General features: G+C 36.7%; 1 protein-coding gene across 1 annotated transcript in view; it reads right to left on the minus strand.

The window, feature by feature from the left end:
* LOC150109428 (EF-hand domain-containing family member C2-like) overlaps positions 1-26,953 on the minus strand; it is a 396,984-nt gene that overhangs the window by 37,016 nt on the left and 333,015 nt on the right. Inside the window, exon 12 of the mRNA XM_090402356.1 lies at positions 4,203-4,400. Coding sequence (XP_090258482.1) covers positions 4,203-4,400 — 198 coding nt within the window. The remainder of the gene's footprint in view (positions 1-4,202; positions 4,401-26,953) is intronic.

The following is a 26,953-nucleotide window of genomic DNA, read 5'->3' on the forward strand; positions in this document are numbered from 1 at the left end:
AGTTGACCGCACGACGAAAGACTTGGGTTCAAATCTAGTCGCCGACTTGAGGAACTTTTCTAAGCCTTTTCTCAACTGGTTCCTGATTTAGTCGATCATGGGCGAGCAGGTTTTTTTTGCTGGCCTGGTTGTACAAGTGGTTAGCATATCTGCTCTCCAGCCAAAAGGCTGTGGGTTTGAATCCCGCCGTGGGCATGGATGTTTGTGATTGTCTGTGAAAGCACTAGTGGTGGTAGTCGGCAGTAGATAGCGTTAGTGTTAGATGATGAAGGATGGTGGAATAGTGAGACAAAGAGTTGTAGAGTTGATGCCCTCCCTTGATGAGTCTTTGGACTCCCTGAAGGTGTGATATAATAATAATAAAGCCTAAAACCTGCACTTTTCATTATACTCTCAAAGTTCCTGGCACCATTTTCTTTCCTGTCATTCACTTTGAGCACAGTTCATCTGATATCAATAAGTAACTTCTCCACTCTTATCTTCTTAAAATAAACTAACTCCATAACTTTCATTCCTATGGAATATCATCCACTGTATTTTTCTAAATAATAGTCTTAACGTAAACTGAATTTCTCAAGGTCACGAGTTCACTTCCCTTTATTTCCCATAATACTGGCATTCATACAGAGACAAAACAGTGCAATTTCAATATTTCTATGAACCTTATTCCTGTTATTGTTATCCTCAATTTCTGCTGTGCTCTGTAATATACTATACAACCTGGTTTTAACCTAAACTACAGTTCCTCATACAAGGCCATCTCTGCTACCTTATGCCTTGAAATTTTGTTTCCTTGACTTAACATACTGTATTTTCCGGTGTATAAGACGCACTTTTTTATCTTAAAAATGGGGTGCATCTTATATAATGAAGGTAAAGATTTTTTCCTCTTTTCAAAGTCATACGCACTCCCTTTTAGTTTCCAACAAGAGGAAGAAGAAAGAGAAGAAATTAATGAAGATAAAGAAGAGTCAGATGACAGTGACATGGGTTTTGCAGGTTTCTGAAAGGTCAGTTTACTATTAAAAATTACTTATTATTTTATCCATTTTTTTTTAAATCATACTTTAAAGTTTAGGTTTTTTCCAGAAAATTGTATTAAATTTCTTGGGTGTGTCTTATACACCGGAAAATACGGTACTTGCTAAAAGAACAGCAATACCCAGCACCTGTATCAGTGTTTGATCACCTGCACTGATGTTTGATCTTTGGAGCATAGTTTTTGGATTATCTAACCTTTACCTCAGTAGGGGAACTATAAGTTTACAGCTATGCATAGATGGCATGAAATGGTCATCAAAAAAATGCAACCAATCTACTGCATATAATGCCCAAGTTTCAGATATGTAAATCAATGTTTCCACAGCAGGTCCTAGGGGCTTCCAGCATGGGTTCTGTAGAATAATGAATCAGACTTGACTTACTTTTTCAATGGAGAGTCTGAATTTGAATAATATATAAACTGTTTTTCATGGGCAGACATTAACACATAGAGTAAAGTTTAACCAGATCAATAAACAAGATCAAGATCATATACCCATTACTGTTAATGTTAGTTTGCATTGGGACTGATTTATTCTGGTCATCATCAAATGAGTGCTGATGTGCATGTCTATTGACATCATAGACTACTCTTAGTTCTTTCCTGTGAAAGTTCTGTCTATTGAGGAAAATCTTTTTTCATCCAATAGAAATATTATTATTATTATTATTATCAACACCTGACCTCCATGGAGTAAGAGACTCATCAGAGACCTTCTGGTGAAGGTCCTGGAGAGATTGGTGAGAAGTACGATACAGAAATGGGTTGATAACAGCAGTTATCAGCATGGGTTTGTTAAGGGGAGATCATGTTTCACTAACTTACTGATGTACTATAAAAAGGTGACAAATACCTTGGACAGAGGAGATGCATATACAGTGGTGTACTTGGATTTTGCAAAGGCTTTTGATAGACTGCCACATGACAAGCTCTTAATTAAATTGAAAGAGATGGGATTGGATAACAGACTGCTGTGTTGGATCAGTGACTGGCTGTCAGATAGGTATCAGAAAGTTGTATATGGGGATGCAGTATCTCGAAAGAGAAAGGTCACCAGTGGTGTGTCACAAGGGTCAGTGTTGGGGCCATTGTTGTTCAATTTGTATGTTAATGATATTGGGCTGGGTTCAACTAGTGATATCCAGCTGTTTGCAGATGATGCAAAACTGGGGAGAGCAATGCACAGTCAGGCTGATGTTAATGCCTTACAAGAGGACTTGAATTTCAAGAGGCCTATCAGTTCAATGTTGCCAAGTGCAAGGTTTTGAGATTTGGGAATGTAAGTTGCAGAGCCTCATGAATACGAGGAAGAGGGGAGGATATGATTGAGACATAAATTAGTCAGGGGTTGTTATCAGGTAGACATGAAAAAGATTTTTCATAGATTTGGTAAGCAATGATGGGATGCCAAGTATACACTTGGTGGGGAAACTTTAACAGAAGTAGAGGAGATGAGAGACTCAAAAGACTCATCAAAAGATACCAGAACATTCCAGAGACATGTACAGAAAACGAGTGGTCATTAATACCCCAAACGGCCATGACTTCTATAGACATCCAGCTACTGGATACAATTCTGTAATCCATTGAATAACATGGATAAGACATGCAATTTGGTCCCACTATTTCATCCACTCGGCCGGTAGGGAGGTTAAGGATACACACTAAACTGCTGTCTACGTTGCATGATCTGTTTGATACAATCAATGTGCCACATGTTGCTATAATATAGGATGTGAATAATTTGGTAAGAGAACTTTTTAAAGATCATATCAGAGAAAATCCATAATTTTACATACTAATTTCCTTACTGCATATTGTTTCATGGGCAGACATCAACACATAGAGTAAAGTTTAACCAGATCAATAAACAAGATCAAGATCATATATCCTTTACTGTTAATGTTAGTTTGGATTGGGACTGATTTATTCTGGACATTTGCACTGAAGATTCCCCCATTTGCTGCTTCAAAACCTCACAGTAAAATTAACCATTGACAGTTTGACCATGGGGAGGAATTCCTTATGGACAATGTCTTGGATGTCAAAAATCCATAATTGTACATAACAATTTCCTTACTGCATATTGTTTAAGTGTGCAGTAAAGAAATAATCTGTTTCAATCTGGTTGCTGTTAATATAAAACAATCTTATACTGGAAATACACAAGGCACTACCCAAAAGTTCAGGAAATTTGTCCATAAAAAAATTACTTACCCTAACTTCTAGTTTCCACCAATTCCTTCGAAGTAGCCCCCCTTTGGGCATGCATACAACAATTCCAGCAGTTTATCCATGATTCCATGCATCTCTGGAACTTCCCCGGTGTGACTGTGTTAGTACCTCCTGCAATTCTGCCTAGATCTCCTTAATCATGTCATAATGATGCCCTTTCAGCCAAATTTCATCTTTGGGAACAAGAAAAAATTGCAGGACAAGATCAGGCAAATAGTGGCCAATGGTGAATGACTATTATGTTTTTGTTAGCCAGGAACTGTTGAACAATGAGTCATGGTGAAGAACCCACTTGTTTTTCCATGTCTGAGCATTTGCACTGAACATCCCCCCCCCCCTTAGCTGCTTCAAAACCTCACAGTAAAACTTGCCATTGACAGTTTGACCATGGGGAGGGATTCCTTGTGGACAATGCTCTGGATGTCAAAAAAAGAAAAAACGATCAATATTCACTTGACATTGCTGCAAACTTTATGTGCTTTTTTTTTTCTTGTCCATAGTGAATTTGGCGGCAACATCCACTATGAAGAATGCTGCCGTTTTTTGAGATTCATGCTGATTTTTTTGCTCCTTAAAATCTACCATTTCAGTTGGAAAAGAAAATCACTAAACCACTAAAACATGCCTTTAAAAAAATGCATGTACAGTAACCCAAGAACAGTCCTCTCAGTTTGTTGGCTGTTGGCATACTGATTCACAAGGATACTGATTTCCTCTTATAGTGGTGGAAGGCAGTACTCCAATTTGTTTGTATGTGCTATTCAAATTCCCCAAACTTTTGGGTAGCACCCTGTACATGACCGAGAATAAACAGTCAAGATAGTTCAGAACTTAAATAGAAGAGCTCTGATTTTTTATAAGTACTAAAGAAAACAAAAGAAAAATATAGTTAATACACAAAAATTTATAGCATAAATTGTTTTACTTTTCAGGATCATAATGCTCAAATGTTAAGTGAAGTTTTTCAAAATCACTGAAGCCTTTCTTCCTCAATTCTGTCTGAATAAATGAAATATAAAAAGCCATTGGAACTGTTTTATCATCATCTTCAGCATAGTAACGTCCCACTGTTAACATTTCATTCTCTATAAGTTTCTCAGGAATACTCTGGAGTATAAGTTCCCTGAAAATTGAGGTTAAAATTACATTTGTACAAAGGTTGTTGGCTATGTGTGTGTGTGTGTGTATATATATAAAGAGAGAGAGAGAGAGATTTATATATATATATATATATTTATAAAGAATTGAATGACTAGAACCGACATTTAAGTAAAAAGGTTTTAATATAAAACCACGACTAGTTTCGGCTTGTAACAGCCTTCATCAGGTGACATTATAAAAGAAAGAAAAAAGAAAAAACACTAAACACTGAAGGTTAAAAAAAAACTATGAACAACATAGGGAGTCTCTATACATAATTAGCATGAAAATATTGTAGTTGTATTTAAAGCTGTTCTTTCGTTTGCTGCATTGTTGGGAGAGTGCGTGCTTGCAGCATCACGTGAACACTAGTACATGATTACAGCTGAATGACTATCTGGGAGGTTGTAGCTCAAGTTATTATTTAGATGAACAGGATTGAAGATGATTTCTCTAGATTCCATGATTTTTCTCTCTAGTTCATCATTGCAACAGAAGATGTTAGTAGATTTTTCTCAGCAGGACTTTGTGACTTTGGTTTTCATCAATAGGATTAGCCGAGAAAAGGATATAACTTGAGAATGCACTGGCTCGCTGTCTCTTGTAAGTAATGTCCCTCATGTGTTCTTCCATACGCAATTCAACAGATTTGTCTGTCTGCCCAAAATAAGGAATATAACAATCACACAATATTTTATATACACCAGGATATTTGAGTTGATGATGACAAGGTTTTGGGTGGCTTATTAAGAAACGGATCTTTGGAAGTGGAGTGAACAAGGTTCTGATATTGTATTTTCTTAGAACTTTTGCTAATTTATGTGAAACTCTACTTATGTAAGGAATAGATATATTGCCTTTGAATCTATTTGTTTCTTCTGAATGATGTCTAGGAGGATTAAGAAGGAATTTGTCAATGATTTTCTTGGAATATCCATTAACTTCGAAAGAAGTTTTCAGATGGTTTATTTCTGTAAGAAGTTCATTTGGTCATCCAGAAGAGAACAGGCTCTATGTCCTAAGGTGGAAATTATTCCAAGCTTATGAGGATGGAAGTGATGGGACTGACTATGCAGATATCTGTTGGTATGTGTGGGCTTTCTATATATCGATATTTTGAGTTTACCAGAAGAGCGAGTCAGTTTGACATCAAGAAAAGGCAAGGAATTATCCATTTCAAGCTCAGCAGTGAACTTATTACTTTGATGTCTGCTATTGAGATATATAGGAAGCCCACACATACCAACAGATATCTGCATAGTCAGTCCCATCACTTCGCTCCTCATAAGCTTGGAATAATTTCCACCTTGGGATATAGAGCCTGTTCTCTTCTGGATGACCCAAATGAACCATCTGAAAACTTCTTTCGAAGTTAATGGATATTCCAAGAGAATCATTGAAAAATTCATTCTTAATCCTCCTAGACATCACTCAGAAGAAACAAATAGATTCAAAGGCAATATATCTATTCCTTACATAAGTACAGTTTCACATAAATTAGCAAAAGTTCTAAGAAAATACAATATCAGAACCTTGTTCACTCCACTTCCAAAGCTCCGTTTCTTAATAAGCCACCCAAAGCCTTGTCATCATCAACTCAAATACCCTGGTATATATAAAATATTGTGATTTTCCTTATTTTGGGCAGACAGACAAATCTGTTGAATTGCGTATGGAAGAACACATGAGGGACATTACTTACAAGAGGCAGCAAGCCAGTGCATTATCAAGTCATATCCTTTTTTCGGCTAATCCTATTGATGAAAACCAAAGTCACAAAGTCTGCTGGGAAAAATCTACTAACATCTTCCGTTGCGATGATGAACTAGAGAGAAAAATCATGGAATCTAGAGAAATCATCTTCAATCCTGTTCATCTAAATAATAACTTGAGCTACAACCTCCCAGATAGTCATTCAGCTGTAATCATGTACTGGCGTTCACGTGATGTTGCAAGCACAAACACTCCCAACAATGCAACAAACGAAAGAATAGCTTTAAATACAACTATAATGTTTTCATGCTAGTTATGTATAGAGACTCTCTATGTTGTTCATAGTTTTTTTAAACTTCAGTGTTTAGTGTTTTTTCTTTTTTCTTTCTTTTATAATGTCACCTGATGAAGGCTGTTACAAGCCGAAACTAGTCGTGGTTTTATATTAAAACCTTTTTACTTAAATCTCGGTTCTAGTCATTCAATTCTTTATAAAAATATGTATGTTAACCGAGTTAATGATCATTCTTTCACACACACACACACATATATATATATATATATATATATATACACACACATATATTTGCATGCAGATTGACTTGGCTTATGAACATGTTCAATAATTTTAATGACTTAAACCACCGAGATAATTAAGAATAAAAGTTTAATACGGACACAACTAGTTTCGTTGGTAATCCAACTTCATCAGGTGTCAAAGTACAAAGATATATACAAATAAGACCGACAGAAACATTACACACTAACAACAACAGAGCTCTCTAAAAAACTACAGCTAAGTTCAAATTGGAGTCCGCACTTCAGTTCTAGCTACATTTATACAAGTGCTTGTGATCTTGCAAGAATGCCAGCACTGAACAGCAGAGCTATGCAAATCTGGCATATTGTAGCTAAGGTTGTTATTCATGTGGGTAGAATCAAGAGTGATTTCTTTTGACTCCAGGATACATCTTTCAAGTTCATCATAACATTTGTGAATATTAGAAGTTTGATTCCAGTCTATTTGGTGTTGGCGGCCTTCATCAGAGTTTACAGAGAACAAAACATGGCTGGCGAAGGCACTAACTCTGATTCTAATATAAGAGATGTCTCTTTTGTGCTCTTCAAGATGGAGAAAGATTGATTTATCAGTTGTCTGTAGTAAGGTTTACCACAACTACAAATAATTCTGTATACTCCTGGGAACTGAAGATGCTGATGTTTTTCTTTTGGCTGACTAGGGATAGATCGGAGTTTAGGTAAAGCAGAGAAGCATGTTTTGATGTCGAACTGTTTTAAAATTCTAGCCAGTTTGGGGGAGAGGGAACTAATGTAAGGTAAGGAGATGTAAGCTCTGGGGGTAGTAGAATCTTCATTAGTTTGTTGACGACAGTGAAAAAGAAATTTCTCAATACTTTTTTGGAGCGAAACATTTATTGAGAAAGGTCTTTTTGAGGAAATTAAGTTCATTACTTCGTCGTCTGATAATAAGGATCTGGCCTGATGTGCAAGAGTAGATATAATGCCACATTTCTGTGGAGGGTAATGGTGAGGGGATGCGTGAAGGTATCTATCTGTATGTGTTGGTTTCCTGACGATTGAAATTTTAATATTATCAGTACTCCTGGTTAACTTTGTGTCTAAAAAAGAAAGACAATTGTTAACTTCTAGCTCAGAGGTGAATTTGATGTTGTGATGAAAGTTACTTAGATGACCTAAGAAAACTTTGAGGTTGTCTGGGTCATGTTCCCATATAAGAAAAATGCCGTCAATATAATGGAGCCAGATTTTAGGTTTCATCGTGGCTGAACAAATTGCTTTTTCTTCCAAGTCTTTGAGAAATATGTTTGCTAGCACCGGAGAAAGCGGATTACCCATGGCTAGACCGGTGTTTTGTTTATTTCGAATCTGAAGACAAGATCTACAAAAAGACCTTTGTTAATAATGGTTTCGCTCAAACTAAACAAATCAGACATGATGGTAAGCTTTGACGTAGCTTCACTTTTCACCAATGTACCAACTCAGGAGGTTCTCAAGAACAAATTATCAAAGAAGCTCTTCACTTTACTTACTTATTGTGTCGACTCAGGCTACTTCAGATTCAAAGACAAGATCTACAAACAAAACACCGGTCTAGCCATGGGTAGTCTGCTTTCTCAGGTGCTAGTAAACATATTTCTCGAAGACTTTGAAGAAAAAGCAATATGTTCGGCCACAATGAAACCTAAAATCTGGTTCCGTTATATAGAAGATATTTTTATTATATGGGAACACGGCCCAGACAACCTCGTTTTCTTAGATCATCTAAATAACTTTCATCACAACATCAAATTCACCTCTGAGCTAGAAGTTAACAATTGTCTTTCTTTTTTAGACAATAAAGCTAACTAGGAGTACTGATAATATTAAAATTTCAATCTTCAGGAAACCAACACATACAGATAGATACCTTCATGCATCCTCTCACCACTACCCACCACAGAAATATGGCATTATATCTACTCTTGCACATCAGGCCAGATCCTTATTATCAGACGACGAAGAGTATCAAAATGAACTTAATTTCCTCAAAAAGACCTTTGTCAATAATGGTTTCACTCCAAAAAGTATCGAGAAACTTCTTTTTCACCGTTGTCAACAAACTAATGAAGATTCTACTACCCCCAGAGCTTACATCTCCTTACCTTACATTAGTTCCCTCTCCCCCAAACTGGCTAGAATTTTAAAAAAGTTCGACATCAAAACGTGCTTCTCTGCTTTACCTAAACTCCGATCTATCCTTAGTCAGCCAAAAGAAAAACATCAGTATCTTCAGTTCCCAGGAGTTATATACAGAATTATTTGTAGTTGTGGTAAACCTTACTACAGATAAACTGATAAATCAATCTTTGTCCATCTTGAAGAGCACAAAAGAGACATCTCTTATAATAGAATCAGAGCCAGTGCCCTCGCTAGCCACGTTTTGTTCTCTGTAAACTCTGATGAAGGCCACCAACATCAAATAGACTGGAATCAAACTTCTAATATTCACAAATGTTATGATGAGCTTGAAAGATGTATCCTGGAGTCAAAAGAAATCACCCTCGATTCCACCCACATGAATAACAACCTTAGCTACAATTTGCCAGATTTGCATAGCTCTGCTGTTCAGTGCTGGAGTTCTCGCGACATCACATGCATGCATATAAATGTAGCTAGAACTGAAGCACGGACTCCAATCTGAACTTAACTGTAGTTTTTTTTAATAGCTCTGTTGTTGTTAGCGTGTAATGTTTCTGTCAATCTTTTTTGTAATATATCTTTATACTTTGACACCTGACAAAATTGGCTTACCAACGAAACTAGTTGTATCCGTATTAAACTTTTATTCTTAATTATCTCGGTGGTTTAAGTAATTAAAATTATTGCCCCCCCCATATATATATATATATATATATATATATATATATAAATGGTAATAACTTTTAGATTATTATACAATCTGAAATTAATCTGCAAACAAAGTAGAGAAAAAAATCTTTTCTCAGATGTATCCAGGTACTTTACATTACATAAAATAACAAATTGAAACATTTAAAAATTTTAATTATAATACCCCAATGAATCTAACAGAAAAAATGCCCTAGCTATCATTTATATTTAAATAGCTTTACAGGTTTTCAGTCATTTGAAATCAGGACTGATTTAAAGTTAAATATATAAAAAAAAAAGTTTTTAAATATGACACAGAAGTGAAGAAATACATCTCGATAATCACATTTTCAATATATATATATATATTTTTAAATTATTTTTATTTTTAAGATGTTCTTCTGATAATTTCTTATTAAACAGTCTTCTGGAACCTTTGCATCACATCTTCTTTTACCTCAATTTTATTGATATTTTTATTGAAACTTCTTGTAGTGAAATTATAGAAACTTTTATATTATTTTTTTATTGGAAAGTCTGTAGTATAGTTTTGCTAGTGATTGCAGAATGCCAATCGTCATCATCATAACCTGATCATAGACACAGTTAGTTTGGTTGCTTGGAATTACAGCTGACGTAACAAATAATATAAAGCCAGTGTACTATACTTTTAATTGCACATGTTCACCTGGTTAGTTTACCTGTTTTTGTCTTTCCTTTCAGAATGGAAAATCCCTCCACCTCAGTATGAGACTGGCCAACTCAAATTCAACTGCAAAGCCATTATTAAGGTTTTATGTTGCAGAAGCACCTGGGTTCAAATCCCTGAATAAAATTCAGGTCTCTTCAACCAGAAGGCATCATTGATACTGAATGACCTACAGATGCTTCCCTCATAGATATAGAGAAGGACAGATTGGTCATTAGAATTACTGATAGTGAAGAAGGTTAAGGAGCAAGCAAAGCACAGAATTATTACATTTCCAAAGTGTTAGCAAGTATGTGCATTCCTATGTCAGCAACAGATGAAATAATATGTTTAAACAGAAATTTGACTACATGGTACTGTGATGGTTGTTTATTATTTTGAAAGAATGAACAGTCCAAGGTATTGTAGGAAGAAAATCAATTTAATTAAGCAGTGAAAAGTACAGTGCAATTTTGAAGAGAGGGGATAACATTAATAAATAATATGCAAAAAAAGTGGGATGAAAGTTTCTGTATGCCTTTACTTAATATTGTGTTGGCTTACCAACACAATATTAAGTAAAGAAGAGTAAGAGTGGAAAAAAATCTGCTGGTGATGTGTTGATTAATTTGGGAGATCCTAAATGATGAGAACATATGTGTATGTGTATAAGTCTTATTATATTTTCAACAAAGGGTGTTCTTTTTAATGGGTAGAGGTCAGTGGGATAATAGAGGATAAGGCAGTAATTTAGAGATTATTTCCTCTACATTTGTTTTGGACATTTGGTAGTTTCATATTAACCCAATTACTGAAAATGGTGGTTTAATAAATTTATTATTATTATTACTACTATCAAACCTCCACGAATTCCATGCCTTAAACTCATTCACTGTTTCAAGACTCCCCATACTCTCAGCAAATACATTCGATTCATTGACCACTTGCCAGGCACAAACCTGCTCCTTACTCCTTTGTTCATACCCTCCTTATAAAGCTTCCAAGGATGGCTTTTTGTTCTACTCCTGTCTCTCTTCATTCTATGAAAAACTTCTTCCATATTTGCTGGCCTGGTTGGTCAAGTGGTTAGTGTATCTGCTCTCCAGCCAAAAGGCTGCAGGTTCAAATCCTGCCATGGGCATGGATGTTTGCGATTGTCTGTGAAAATACTAGTAGTGATGATGGGTGGGAGATGGCATTAGAGGCATAGCTAGGGGGGGGGGGTTCCGCACCAGGCGGCACTTTGAACCTTTTTGAACTTTTGTAGTTAATTCTAAAATACAGTCTCGATTACTCATTTCGAAATATTGTAATACTACTGCGAATTTTCCTCACAATTGCTGTAAGTGTGATAGGAGTTTTTCTAAATTAAAATTGATTAAGAATTACCTACATTACTATGAAATAGACTTCGCCAATGTCATCAACGATTTTGCTAACAAATAAGCAAGAAAAATAACACTTTAGAATGTTAAGTTTTACTTTAAAAATAAACATAGTGTTTTAATTTATTTCCCTATATGTCGTTTTGACTTTTTGTAGTATTTTTGATGTGTATTGAGTGGGTGGCAAACTTAGGGACCAAAAGCTCTAGCTACAGCACTGCCTGGTTGGCCAAGTGGTTAGTGTATCCGCTCTCCAGCCAAAAGGCTGCAGGTTCGAATCCTGTCATGGGCATAGATGTTTGTGATTGTCTGTGAAAATACTAGTAGTGGTGATGGGCAGAAGATGGCATTGATGTAGTTGTGGTCTGTTGTAGTTGGTGGATTGAGCAGTGGAGACAGAGAGTTGTAGAGTAGGTACCCTCTCCTCAATGAGTCTTTGGACTCCCTCGAGGTGTCAAGTAATAATAATAATAATAATAATAATAATAATTTAGTGTGGTTAGTAAGGGCATGTGGACTATGTTATTTACTTGGAGAGTGATGAATGAATGGAATAGATTGCCAGAGGTGGTTGTGAGTGACCCAACAGTGAATAAGTTTAAGGAGAGGTATTATAGGTATTGTGTGAATAATGTGTAGTGTGGGTCTCATGTGATGGAAACTCCATAGAAATGCCCATATAAATAATAATAATAATAATAATTTAATCAGTAGCAACTCCTTACTAATGCATATGTTGAATCATATCATTCCTTCTCCTCCTATTTCTAATGTTGGAATTAAAGTTTTACTTCAAAAATAAACATAGTATTTTAATTTATTTCTCTATATGTCGTTTTGACTTTTTGTAGTATTTTTGATGTGTATTGAGTGGGTGGCAAGCTTAGGGACCGCCCCGGGTGGCAAAAGCTATAGTTACAACACTGCCTGGTTGGCCAAGTTGTTAGTGTATCCGCTCTCCAGCCAAAAGGCTGCAGGTTCCTCATTTGGATGAGGATCTGCAAATGGTATTCCCTAATCTGTCTTCAAACCCAATATTCCAGAGACTGTATTCTGTCTTAGTCAATCTGTTTTATGAACTGCTCCAAAATATTCTTACCCCTTGAAAGGTGACCAGATCAATATACAATAATACAAATATGGCCTGATAAAACTCTTATGCTGTGGAACCATAACCTCTTTTCTTCTGTATGTGATTTCCTCACCATCATTGTTATAATCTATTGTGACATTTTCCCTACCAACTATACACTTTACATCCCATCATGGAATACCAAATTTCAAAACCTTACATTTTGCAACATGGAACTGGTAGCTCACTTTCCCATTCATGTAGTCTATTCAGATCTGCATGTAAGCCACAACATTAGCTCTACTCCTCATAGTTCTCCACAACTTGTGCACACAGATTTGGTCAACTGGATTTCTTGATCAGGTAGTGATGGAGAGGATTCAGAGATGAGTCACCAAGTTGGTGACGGGCCTGTGGAATGCTCCCAATGAGAATAAATTGAGGATGTGTGGGTTGCAGAGTGTGATTAACATGTTCGTTGCCAAACACGCGATATTGCGCGATGTGAGTTCTCACCAAATGGCAGATCACGCGTTATCGCGTGGACGTCGTTAACTAAATAAAAAAATAAAAAAAAGTTGGCCACCACATGAAATTCCAATTTTCAGCTTGGTGGGGCCCACCACAGACTTGCTACCCTTATCTGTTCTACGAAAGATCAGCTCCCTCCTCTCTCTCTCTGCCTGGAGTTTACAAAGTACCCTGTTCCTGTAAGCTGGCATACTTTGGACAGACAGGCAGATCAGCATCCATCCATCTAGAGGAACACAAGTCTTACATCTTCAAACACAACTATGGCCATTCAGGCTTGGCTGACCATGTTTTGGACCCCACCCACAGGGTATCATGGAAGAAAACCACCATGCTCCACCACAGCAAATTCAAGAAAGAGAGACTTTTCTTAGAAGCAGCAGCAGCTCTCAAAAACCAACCAAATCTCAATAAATACGGTTGCATTAAGCTTCCGAAGATTTGGGAAACACTCATCACCAGAGTTCCCGCCTTACATTCCAGGCCACCTACTACTGCCCTTAGAGGGCACTCTACCTAGACAGGACTTTAGTGTCACCCACGTGGTTGGGCTTAGTATTGTTTGTTATTTGTGTATATGTTACATTAATTGTTTTTGTAATCCCCGTAGATGTCCTAGTGACTAGGACGAAATATAGGAAGTATTAAATTCTATTTTAATTCTTTTTGAGTGTGTAAAAAATCCATTAAGCCTCCAACATGATGTCCTCACAGCACTTAAGCCTCTACACACGTATAGTTCTGTAATCTTTGTAGTCTTGGCACAATTCTGGACACACAGATTGGCCTTTAATTTGAAGTTTCAGTCTTATAATCCCTTTGTGAAGTGGAACATTTTGCCCTTTTTCCAATCTCCTCTTGGGCTTTGCCAGTCACAAAGATAGGGTTATTGTAAAGTCAATGGAATATTTCCTTAAACCATGCTCTGATTGTTATTTACCAACATCATCCTACCATAATCATTCCTTCTTCTTCTTCTTCTAGCTACATATGAACAACTCTAGGATTTCTCTTGGCATAACTGAATAATTACTGGTCATGTTGCAATGTCACTTTCCTTACCAATTAACCCATCATCTTCCTAGCTTGCTCTTTATACTCTTCATGTAATTGATTATTACCTTATAAAGTTTCTATAATGTCTCCTCTTAGATTTAATACTTATATTTCATTTCATCTACTTTATATCTACCTTGTTTAACATCTTGAATTCTGGAATACATTCAGACATACAAATTACTCTTGAGTGCCCAAGCAGATCAGCATGATCTGTTTTCCATTTAAATTCTCATTCTTTAATCACAGATGTCTTCATAGGCTTCACCTCTTTCTATGTGATTACTTCGTGATCATTTTCATTAATTGGAAATACATTTAATAAGTTGTTCATTAAATGTGTCTCCAGCACATGTATGGACAGTTTTAATTACAGTAATATATATCACTTTTCATTCCACTCTATATTATTATCATTAAAACTGTCTGTAATTAAATATTAAATATTACTGTAATTAAAACTGTATGGACAGTTTTAATTACAGTAATATATATCACTTTTCATTCCACTCTATATTATTATCATTAAAACTGTCCATAGCAATCATCCTTACTTGTTTGCTAAATGACCAATTTGCCTAGACATTTACTTCTTACCATCCTCCAAATTCCCACAGCTATAGCAATTTAGCTAAACTCATTCTGTTCACCTCCACCTTGCACTATACTCCCTACAAACCACATGCATTATTTCTCCATTGTATCTTCCCAACTTGTGTGGCAATTTTTCTGCTGTCATGAACAACACTCTGCCTCTCTTCTTGCCCTTCTTGTCTTCATGAAAAACAATATACTCTCAATCTTTATTCCTGTCAAAATATCATCCTTATCTAACCATGTTTATTTATTTGTTTTTTTTATCCCAACAGTTTGTGTACAAAATGAATTCAGTCAAGGCAACAGTTCCATTTTTCTTATTTCTGATACTTTTGCCATTTGTAAACAAATAAACTAACTCGCATTTGGATCTATAACCAGTTCTACCCATGTCATCCCCTCGCCTATGATTCTACATACCTGATCCTGGCACTTCCTGTTGTTCATTGCCAAACTTGTATTTTTTCTCAGACTTAACTACTCCCCTTATATCACAGGCTATTCTACTCTTATGTTGATCACCCAGATATACATTTACTAATGCTTCCAGCACCTGCACTTCTTAAAGGAATATTTCCTGTCTTAATTTTTCCATTATCTTGTACTCCCATTCTCATCTCTCTCTACATTTCACATACCTTTCTACTATTTATCTTCCTGTCTATTCACAAGCACCTCTGCAGTCTCACCTATTTCATTCTACTGTTCCTTCATATCACTTCTTACTTCCTCAGGTCTCTCATAAATTTTCCTTTCAACAACAGTCTCTCCAGTTGACCCACGTTTAACCCATTCATATGCTGTCCATAAATGAAATATAAATAATTTTAATTTTCAATATTTTTAAAATTTTCAATCTTTGTATGTTTTAGTATATAAACATTTCATTTGGAATGTTGCACTTTTTTTAGGTAAAAGCAAAACCAGTGGCAAAAGACTAAATGAAAATACACAGAGATTGTGTGTGTGTGTGTGTGTGTGTGTGTGTGTGTGTGTGTGTGTGTGTGTGTGTGTGTGTGTGTGTGTGTGTGTGTGTGTGTAAAGGATTATCGTAGAGAGCTTTCTAAAAACAGAAATTTTGGGAAATGCAAGAATATTTGTTGACTACTTCTTTTAATTCAAATGAAAATTGCAAAAATACGAGTTTATTTACATATTTCTTTAGGCTATTGCATAATTACATAAGAAATGCAAAAAAGGTCTGCAGAAAACTAAATTTTAAACAAATAAACAAGCATTTACTATTAAAGATGTCCACATTATAGACAATAAGGATATCTTTATTTTGGCTTGGATTTGTTCTTTGGCAAAGTGATATTTGCAGTTCAGTATTTGCTGAAATGCACGATCATGATTGCCCATGCCTTAGTATACTGAAAGCTGAAGAATGAGAAAGCGAGAAAGGATATTATTATTATTATTACGATTCAGACCTCTGTGGAGTCACAAGTCTCACCGTGGGAGGCCCATCCTGCAAAACAAAAAGGCCATCATATCATCCTTGAACTCATCGACCTTCGTGCATCACCACTCTATCAGGCAATGCATTCTATGGTTCAACCATCCTCCATGCAAGGAAACCACTCCTCACCCTCTTGTTCACAGCTTCCTTTCATAACTTCTAGGAATGGCCTTCCCCTGTTCCTCCAAATGAAAGAACTTCCCAGTGTCACCCATGTACTACCTCTACTACCTCTCAACAGTTTAAAAGTCTCAATCATATCATCTCCTTCTTCTATCTACAAAACTCTGCAGTTCACATTTCCTCAGCCTAGCTTCATAACTAACATTATACAGTCCTGATACCAGTTTTGTTATCTGTCTTTGCACTCTTTTCACAGTTAATTTACCCCCTTCAAATCCTTGGGTAAATCAAGTATGTGCATACTTGTCCTGGAGCAGATTGTGGTACAGACCATCAGCTAGTAAGAGCCAAAGTAAGACTCTGAAAAACTTCCAGGTGAGGCACATCCCACTAGATTAGATGTTAGATTAATTCCCAGTGGATTCACAGAAGAAACAGCAACTTAGTTGGATGATTTTTTGGAGACCAATGAGGAGAACTCACCAGAAATGCTTTAGGAAGGCATCAAGGTGATAATACAGAATACAGGTAAGAAGTATCTGGGCCCAATAAGAAGACCAAGAGAGCCATGGATATCAGATTCAACATGGGAACTAATCAAAAGAAGGCAGTTGGAAAATCAAAGAGACACAGGGACTGAAGAATACAAGAGATTACATAGAGAAGTCAGAAGAGCCATCAAGCGGGACAAGGAAATATATACTTTTACTAATAAAAAAATATTTATTAGTATAAGTTCTATACTAATAAATGTGAAGAAATAGAGTTCCAGATGAGGAGGTACAATTATAAAAGGACTTAAAGCACAAGTTGAATTGAATGTCATCAAAGATAGGAATGGAGCATTACTAACAGATGAGTTGGAAATCAAAAACAGATGGAAAGAATACTGTGGGAACTGTACAGCAGAGTGGATAATGAAAATGTGGAGCCCTCTCACCAGGAAAATTTTGATTTGGAACCTCCTCCACTTAGGCATGAAGTTGAAAGAGCAGTTAAGCAGCTTAACATCAATAAGGCTCCCAGGTGCAGATGAAATCCCAGCAGAGTTAATTAAGGTCACAGGGAACGGAGGGATAACAGTGTTTCATAGATTGATTACAAGGATATGGGAGAGAGGATCATGGCCTAGAGACCGGAAGAAGTCAGTTTTCATACAACTACATAAGAAAGGTGATATGAAGGCGTGCAAGAATTATAGAACTATTAGTTTGATATCTCATGCAAGCAAAATTTTATTGAAGATCATGCTAAATAAGATTGAGGCCAAAGTTGAGGCGGAGATGCCCGAGGAAAAAGCAGGTTTTAGGAAAGGTAAGGGCACCAGAGATCAGATCCTTTGCCTTAGACAGATCACAGAAAAATACAAAGAATTCAGACTCCCTTTGCAAATGTGTTTCTTAGACTTTGACTGTGTTGAGCATTTGAAACTGTGGGAAGTAATGAAAAGAATGCATGTTTTCTTAACATACTATCAGGTTGATAGCCAACTTGTATAAGGAGCAAGAAGCCACAGTAAGAACAGGTGTTGGATTGACTAACTGGCTTCAAGTTGGAAAAGGAGTTAGGCAAGGATGTTTACTTTCGCCTCACTTGTTTTGTATATATGCGGAGGACATCATACATGAAGCATTGGATGAGTTCAGGAAAGGAATTAGGATAAGAGGTAGATTGATCAGTAATCTGAGGTATACTGATGATACAGTACTCTTTTGTAATGAAATGGAAGAACTAGGACTAATTCTTGACAAAGTTAACAAGATTACAAAGATTATGGTTCTCAAAGGATATACAACAGAGAAGATCTTGAGAAACAAAAGTACTTTAATGGAGAATGAATTGAGGAAGTCGGCAAGTCTGAATTCCTGGGATACAATATTAAAGTAAAGAATTGCGGTTCAGAAGACGTCAAAAAAAGGTTAGGAATGGCTAAAACATCAGAGACCTGTCTAAAATCTGGAAGGATGGATCTATCTCCATGGGAACAAAGTTGAGGATTTTGGATGCAATTGTTTTTCCAACAGCGACTTGTGGATGTGAGACTTGGAACCTAAAGAAGTCAGATAAGAAACGGATATCTGCTTTTGAGATGTGGTGTTAAAAAAGATCAGTAGAACTTTAAGGTGCCTTAAGGATATTCACAGAAGAAAGTTAAAATATTTTGGACACATAGAAAGGATGGAAGGGGGACTAACATATCAAATGGTAAATTGATATGTTGTCATCGGTTATAAAATAGTTGCTAAAATTCTTCATCAACATTGTTAAATAATTTTTAATAGTTACAAATAAAATCTTTGATGTGTTTTTCTTCTGCCTTGTAGTTTTAATAAATTCATCCACATTTGCAAACATTTTTAATTTTTTTGCTTTACCTTCTTGTTTGATAACTCTAGTTTTTTACAAAAGGCATTAACTTTTTTATATCTCTAAGATATGCGTATTTTTTCCTTGAAGTTGCAGATTTAATATATTTAGTTTCTCGAATATGTCCACAAAGTAGCTCAATTTTATCATAAATAAGTGGTTTTTAAAACTTCTCTGCTTCTTCGTGATTATCATCTTCCAAGAAAATTGCAATTTTGTCTCTTAATTCATAAACACGTTGTAAACATTTTCCCTGTGATGACCATCTTGTCTCACAGTAAAATAGTAACACTGAATGTTCTGCTCCAGCCATGTGTTTTCAAAGTTCAGAAAACAGTCTTGATTTTATATTATTATTATTATTATTACCCCAAGACCTCATGGAGTCAAAGACTCATCTAGGAGGTCCTTTTATCACACACAGCTCATCATACCATGCCTTGAACACATTCAAACTCCTTGCAGACACCACACTCGGCAAGGCATTCCAATCATTTACCACTCTGCACGAAAAAACCTGCCTCTCACTCCCCTACTCACAACCTCTTTATACAGTTTCCAGTGATGACCTCTAGTTCTCCCACGATCTCCCACTATTTTCTGTAGAACTTCTCCAGCATTGATCCTATAACAACCCCTTACCAACTTGTAGGTCTCTATCATATCTCCCCTCTTCCTCCTGTGCACCAGACTGCAAATTATATCTTCTAAATCTTTCCTCATACTCGACACTCCAGAGGTCAGAAACTACCTTAGTAAATCGCCTTTGGAACCTTTCCAACATGTCTTCATCCTTCTGAAAACCAGGTGACCAAATCTGGGCACAATAGTCCTTGTATGGCCTAATCAAAGCCTTATAAAACGGAACAAGAATCTCCCAACTTCTACACGTCAGTGTCCTCCACATCATTCCCAGAAGCCTTTGTGTTATCTTCACAATTTCCGCTATGTGTCCCCTAAATTTCAGATCCTTATCCACTATCACCCCCAGATCTCTTATTTCTTCCACCTCCAACAATATATCCTCACAAAGCATAAATTCTGCATCCCATCTTTGTATTCCAAATTTTAAAACCTTACATTTTGCAACATTGAACTCACATCTCCATTTCCATGCCCAATCATTGAATTTATTCAAGCCTTCTTGTAAGGCCAGAACATCTTCACTATCCTTCATGGTTCATCCCAACTTTGCATCATCTGCAAACAACTGAATATCTCCATCCAAATCTTCAACTCTATCGTTAATATACAAGTTATACACCTGAGGCACTAACTAGTGACTTTCCTTTTACAGGATATCGCTCCCCCATACACAACTTGTGGATACCTATCAGATAGCCAGTCTTCAATCCAATGCAATAATCTAATATACAACCCCATCTGCTCTAGTTTGACTATCAATTTATCATGCGGCGGTACTCTAACAAAAGCCTTTGCGAAATCTAAATATATTACTGTGTATCCTTCTCATCTGTCTAAGGAAGCAGTCACTTTATTGTAATAAGTAAGTAGATTACTAAAACATGACCGTCCTTTAGCAAATCCATGCTGTCCATCAAAGATAATACCATTGTTGTCAACCCAACTCTGGATCCTAGTTCTCACAAACTTCTCCAACAACTTAACAACTTAGCTTGAGTTCGATCACCTCATTTATGAAGTGGTACAATCTTACCCTCCTTCCACTCCTTAGGGACTTGACCAAGTGCAAGACTCGTATTAAAAAAAATGTCAAGACAACTCCCTGGCACATTCCTTCAGAATATGTGGTGATATATTATCAAGTCCCATAGCCTTATTTAATTTAATGAACTCTCCATACACTTCTTGCTCACTTACAGTCAGTCTCTCCTCCCCATCATCTACTGCTCTCAATCTCTCCATGAAGTCGCATTCACAAGATTGAAAGACCTTTATGAATTGCTCATTAAGTATCTCCACCACACATTCTGCAAAAGCTGTTTTTATACCATTTTCTCATATCAATGTCATCTTTCCATAATCATTCTTTCTTTCTTTTACTGGCTACATATCGAAAGAACTCCTTAGGATTCTTTTTGGCTTCATTAGCTAACTGCTGTTCATATCTCTCTTTAGGTACCCTCACCAACCAAGTCACTCTCCTTGTCTGGTCTTTGTAGACCTCATGGAATTGGTTATTTCTCTTCTCTTATGGTGCCTCCACAATGCCCACTTTCTCTGTATTGCATGTTTAATCTCTTTATTCATCCATCTCACACCTAACTTATTTAACATTCTCACCCTTGGAATACACTTAGACATTGCATCTACTAGATAGTTTTTGAAAATCCAACAAGCTACATTGATCTCTTTTCCAGTTAACTCCTCATTCCATGCTACACCTGCAACAAGCTGTCTTCTGAGCTCTTCATAATTATCCCCCCCCCCTGTAGTTCCACATATACCCTTTTCTCACAGAGGTCCTCACACTGCTGGCAACCACCCAAGTAATCACTTCATGGTCACTCTCACCAATTGGTGGATGATTTGACATCTCATTTATAATTACATCCTCTGATGAGATGACCAAATCCAAGATTCTCAATCCTTGCTTGCCCTCTGTGATGTACTGTCTGAGGTAGTTATCCCTCAAAAACTCAAGAAATTCATTTTCTTTACTTTCAGTTGCTATCTCATCATTCCAGTCTATATTGCCATAATTAAAATCGCCCATAATGATCACCCTTTTCTTATTTGGTTGACTAATTTAATTATACATTTCATTATCACCACCATCCACATTACCTGGTCTATAACAACATCCATCCAAGTATTTGATTCCATTCACCTCTATCTCACACCATACTCCCTCAAAACCACTGGCACTATTTCCCTCTTGCATCTCTACTTTGTATGGACAGAACTCTTTCTCTATCATCAATAGCACTCCCCCTTCCCTTTTACCCCATCTATCCTCACAAAACACATCATACAATTCCATCTCTATTCCTGTCAGCGTGTCGTCCTCTTCCAATGATGTCTCACTTATTCTGACAATCTTTGGTTGAACAGATGGAATTAATGCAACCATTTCATCTGTCATGTTTCTTATACTTCTAGCATTTGTATATAAACACAACAGCTCATTTCTGGATCTAGAGCTAGTTTCACTGTTACCACTCACTCGATGTGATCTTTCCATGCTCGACTGGGATCATTTCCCTTTCTATTTAAAACACTTTTTAATTCCAACTGTTTCCTCTTGATCCCAGGTCATCCCATTACTTTCCTGTCTACACATGCTTTCAATTCCTCTCCGAGCATCCACCTTTCTCACGCTGTGTACCCCTGTCCACCCTAAGCCTCCCCATTTCACTGCTCCTCTTGCACACCCATTCTCTCATTTTCTATACTCATACCACTCACTTCCTCATTCATAACCGCCTCTTCAAAATCTCCTGTCTTACTCTCTTCCACATCACTTCCCGCTTGATCTGATTCATTCTCTCTCACTCTACTCACTTTTCTACATTCCAGCAGCAGTCTCTCCAAGCGACTCACACCATAACCACTCAAATGCAGTCCATTGCTCCTATACAGTTAAATTTGTCCTTCAAACTCATTCCACACATTAACAAACTGTATCCCTGTCTCCTCACACATTTCAGCCAGAATATCATTCATAATCCTTACTCTTTGCCTCATCTCACAATGTTCATACCAGGACTCATTTCCTTTGCAGCAAGAGCTTCTCTATGAATCATGCAATGTGTCCAAATACATTGTGGGGATTTTTTCCTCAAAAGCGATTGTAAACTTTTAAACTTTCCACACACCATCAGTGCAAATTCCAATACAATTTTTCTACTGCATGATTGCCTTGCATATAAAATCAATATTTTGAATAATTTAGGTGCTGTGGCTCTTCTTTTTATTGGTTTACTAAACAGTAACTCTTCAACTACCGATAATCCATTAAAATCGAACATAAGCAATTAAATGACAAACCTTGTTGCTATCTGTTGCCTCGTCACATTGTATCGAAAATAACTGGTCACAAAATTTCAACAAAAGTTGCTTCTGCATATCTTCACATATATCACCAATTCGCCAAGCAGCAGTATCATTTGATAGAGATATGCACTGTAATTGTTTAGTAAAACTTTCTCTAAGAATAGTATCCACAATATTATTATTATTATTACCCCAAGACCTCATGGAGTCAAAGACTCATCTGGGAGGTCCTTTTATCACACACAGCTCATCATACCATGCCTTGAACACATTAAAACTCCTTGCAAACACCACACTCTCAGACTAGGCATTCCAATCATTTACAACTCTGCACAAAAAAACCTGCCTCTCACTCCCCTACTCACACCCTCTTTATACAGTTTCCAGAGATGACCTCTGGTTCTCCCCCAATCTCACACTATTTTCTGTAGAATCTCTCCAGCATTGATCCTATAACAACTCCTTACCAACTTGTAGGTCTCTATCATTTCTCCTGTCCATCAGACTCTGCAAATTACATCTTCTCAATCTTTCTCCATATTCGACATTCCAGAGGTCAGAAACTACCTTAGTCAGTAGCCTTTGGACCCTTTCCAACATCTCTTCATCCTTCTGAAAACACAGTGACCAAATCTGGACACAATAATCCATGTGTGGCCTAATCAAAGCCTTATATAATGGAACAAGAATCTTCCTACTTCTACACGTCAGTGTCCTCTGCATCATTCTCAGAAGCCTTTGTGTTGTCTTCACAATTTTGGCTTTGTGTCCACTAAATTTCAGATCCTTATCCACTATCACCCCAATATCCACTATCACACCCCATATTAATCACTGCTGGCAGAATTAGGTCTTTTCCAATAGTGTGGGGCTTTTTGCATCTAGTTATTTTATATATAACTTTGTAAGATGCTAGTAAAACTTTTTCATTTACAGACAAAGCTATATTAATGCTTGATTTTTGCTTTTCAAAACATTTCAGTTTGGCAGCAAAGACCTCTTAAGGTTCGTTAACATACTCCTTATGAAGTGTTACCAAACGTCTTTTAAGTTTAATCGGTTTCATGCTATCAGCCACCAAAATTTTCAAACAAATAACACACAGTGGTTTTTCTTCATCGTTTACTTCAGTCTTTGTAAAACCAATATCTAAATATTCTGCTGCATGCTTTCTTGATTTTTACTTTCGGAGTGATATTCTGTATTGGCCTTTTTCATTCAACAAATTCAACAAATTCAGTGAACCTGAATTTGTTGAATGTCGACACTCCACAGTCGTCAGATGCCTACTTACGTCCAATTAAAAATTTATCCATATTTCTACACAGAAAAGATTTTTTTTTTATAACCGTGTATCACAGCATTGCAAATAGGAGTAAAATATTGCCGACCATCGACTTCTCACTGTTCCTGTGATGAAATCGCAAATATTTCCAAAAGGCCAATACAGTTCAATGGTCTGTGCAGTGTTACCAGATCTATACAATTTTTGGAAGATTTGATGACATATCTAAATTTGCATGAATATTTTAAAATTTTAATTAATCCCTAGTTTTTTTTTTTTTTTTTTGCTAACTTTTATGGATTTTGTCAGTGTCTCAACACAAGAATTGCAAGGGGGAAGGTAGGGAGTGCCACAAAAACTAATATTAAAAAAATGGAGCACACTTGAAATAACTTTATACCAGTGTTAAGAAACACTGGTATAAAGAATAAAAATGTCACCGTTTCTATATCTATCAGTATCCCCTCCAGACTTTACTGGATTCATCATTTCCTGATGTATTTCCCCTTCTCCCAAGCACTTATTCCCACAAGAGGCCACCCCTACTACCATCTACCCTGATAATTCTAGTTTCCCTGCAATGATGCACTGATTTCAGAGAACAGCATTCTCTTCAGATGCCTACGTTCTTTCCTCATTCAAATGCAAACTATCACTCACATACAGTTCCTTTCTGTTCTCAAATGCTTTCCAAGCATCCATGTATTAGAAGCCTCGCTTTCGACACATTCTGGCTATTATACTATTCATTATTAATGCTCTTCTCTGCAGCTCTACATTATCATACATGGGCAATACACACTATCTTCCCTCTCTCAGTCACCTTCAAGCATGAACCTCAGATCTCTTGCCACACAATTCATGAAGCCTCTCAAGTCATTCACACCTACAAACACAATCATCTCATCCACCCTTTCGCCTCACTTAATTGCCATAGCCACACTTTCTTCATTCTTTCTGGCAAACACTCCTCAGGCATTTTTCTTGCGTGCAAAGGATTATCGAATCTCTACATCACACCTCTTACACGTTGTTTCTTCCTTGCTCATCTGCATACCTCACACTTTCTTTCTTTATTACCCTACTTACCTTTTGGCTTGGCAGCTCTCCATCCCTGGTTCCAGCACTCCCTCACATTTTTTCATTCCCTCTCTTCTATCATTCTCATAATTCTCCCACTCCTACTCCGATTCACTTTGCATTTGTTCTTGCCAGTCACTTAATCTCTTCTTTCACACTTCTCAATTTATTCCTGTGACATTCCACCTCCTCTTTCAGTGTATCTGTCTCGCTCTCTCTGCAAGCTACCCACTCTGCTCGCCATTCATCCTTCCAATTAGCACCATCTTCGAAAACTTCACAATGATTCAAACTTACCACACTCCCACTTTTATTCTGTCATTTATATTCTGCTCATTATCCTCACCCTCGATCATGCTACTCATCTCTCTGAGTTGGTATTCTCCTGCCTTTGACATAAAACTGCCGAGGTCTGTCATGCTAATCTGCAAATCACAAAATTCTTCCCATTTTCTACATTTTCCACATTTATGCACTCCCCAATCTCTCACTTGCCACATATCTAACTGTTGGGATGCATAAATGCCGCAAGCACTGACACCACAAAATCCCATAGTATGCTGTGTAAAATGTAGTCCTTGAATGGGGGAGGACTTGGTGATAAGCCATAGTTAAACTGAGCTGCAGTTGCCATGATCATTCAAATACTGCACAAGAACCAAGCACTAAGAACTACTATACTAAAATATTATGTTTTTAAGTACAAATTACCCACAGACTATACTATACATTGTGTAATTAAAAGTAAAAAAGTCTAATAAAAAAAACAAAAACTTATCTATTTCTTTGTTGCTACCTCTGAACGAGTCTGACTCTGAACCTCACCCTCTCCATAAGAATAAACAAGCAGCAAAACACAACATAAATAACAAAACACTCCAACGACAACACTACTGAAGGACACCTGTATCAAACTGAAAAAAAAATATAGCACAATTTATGACAAAAAGCCTCACTATATACTGATTAAAAACCCTTTTTTTAGCACACCTCAAATCTACTGCTATGTTCACTTGTGACTCTGTGCTTTCTCATATGTTAATTATATGTGTGTGAAGTGTGACCTGAACGAAAAGCTGATGAAATTAATATGAAATTGATGATAGAAAGTGTTAGTAGCAAAAATGTCGCAGGGAAAATGAGTGCATGTTTGAAAGAGAAGGATGGTGAGAAAGAGAGACGAAAAATGTTAAGAAATCAGTAAAAAAGAAAAAGAGCGATTTGAAAACCATAATGGATGTTAAAAGGGACAAAAAGGAGGTGAGAGTGGTGGAAGGAAACGAAATTGAGAGAACAAATGAAACTAGAAATGGCGTGATGCAGAAATTGAAAGTGAAAAAAATCGAAAGAACGAATGATAGCGAAAAAAAGAACGAATGATAGCGAAAAAAAGAACGAATGATGGCGAAAGTTGGACGCATGTTGGACTGAAAGTATGGAAACAAAGAAAGATGAATGTGAAAGAGAGAAGAATGATAGCGAAAGTTGGACGAATGTTAGACCGAAAGTATGGAAACAAAGAAGGATGAATGAGAGTGAAAGTGAGAAGAGGGGGGGTCAAGAGTTAGAAAGATTGAATGATAGAGAGAATGTGTTGCGAGATTCGGAAGTTGAATTGGATTGGATGAGGCAAGAAATGAAATGGATGCGGAATGAAATTAAGAGAATTCAGATCAAAACTATTAAAATAAATCATAATGGCATGAGAGTTAACAAAAGATGAGCGAGGATGGAGAGCTGCTAAGGCGGAGAGCGTTGTATGGTGACTACATTATTAAAGGTGTGCTA

This window comes from Typopeltis vanoorti, chromosome 2 (genome assembly GCF_054136105.1).
Source record: "Typopeltis vanoorti isolate ZY-2024b chromosome 2, IOZ_Tvanoo_1.0, whole genome shotgun sequence".
Taxonomy (NCBI): Eukaryota; Metazoa; Arthropoda; class Arachnida; order Uropygi; family Thelyphonidae; genus Typopeltis; species Typopeltis vanoorti.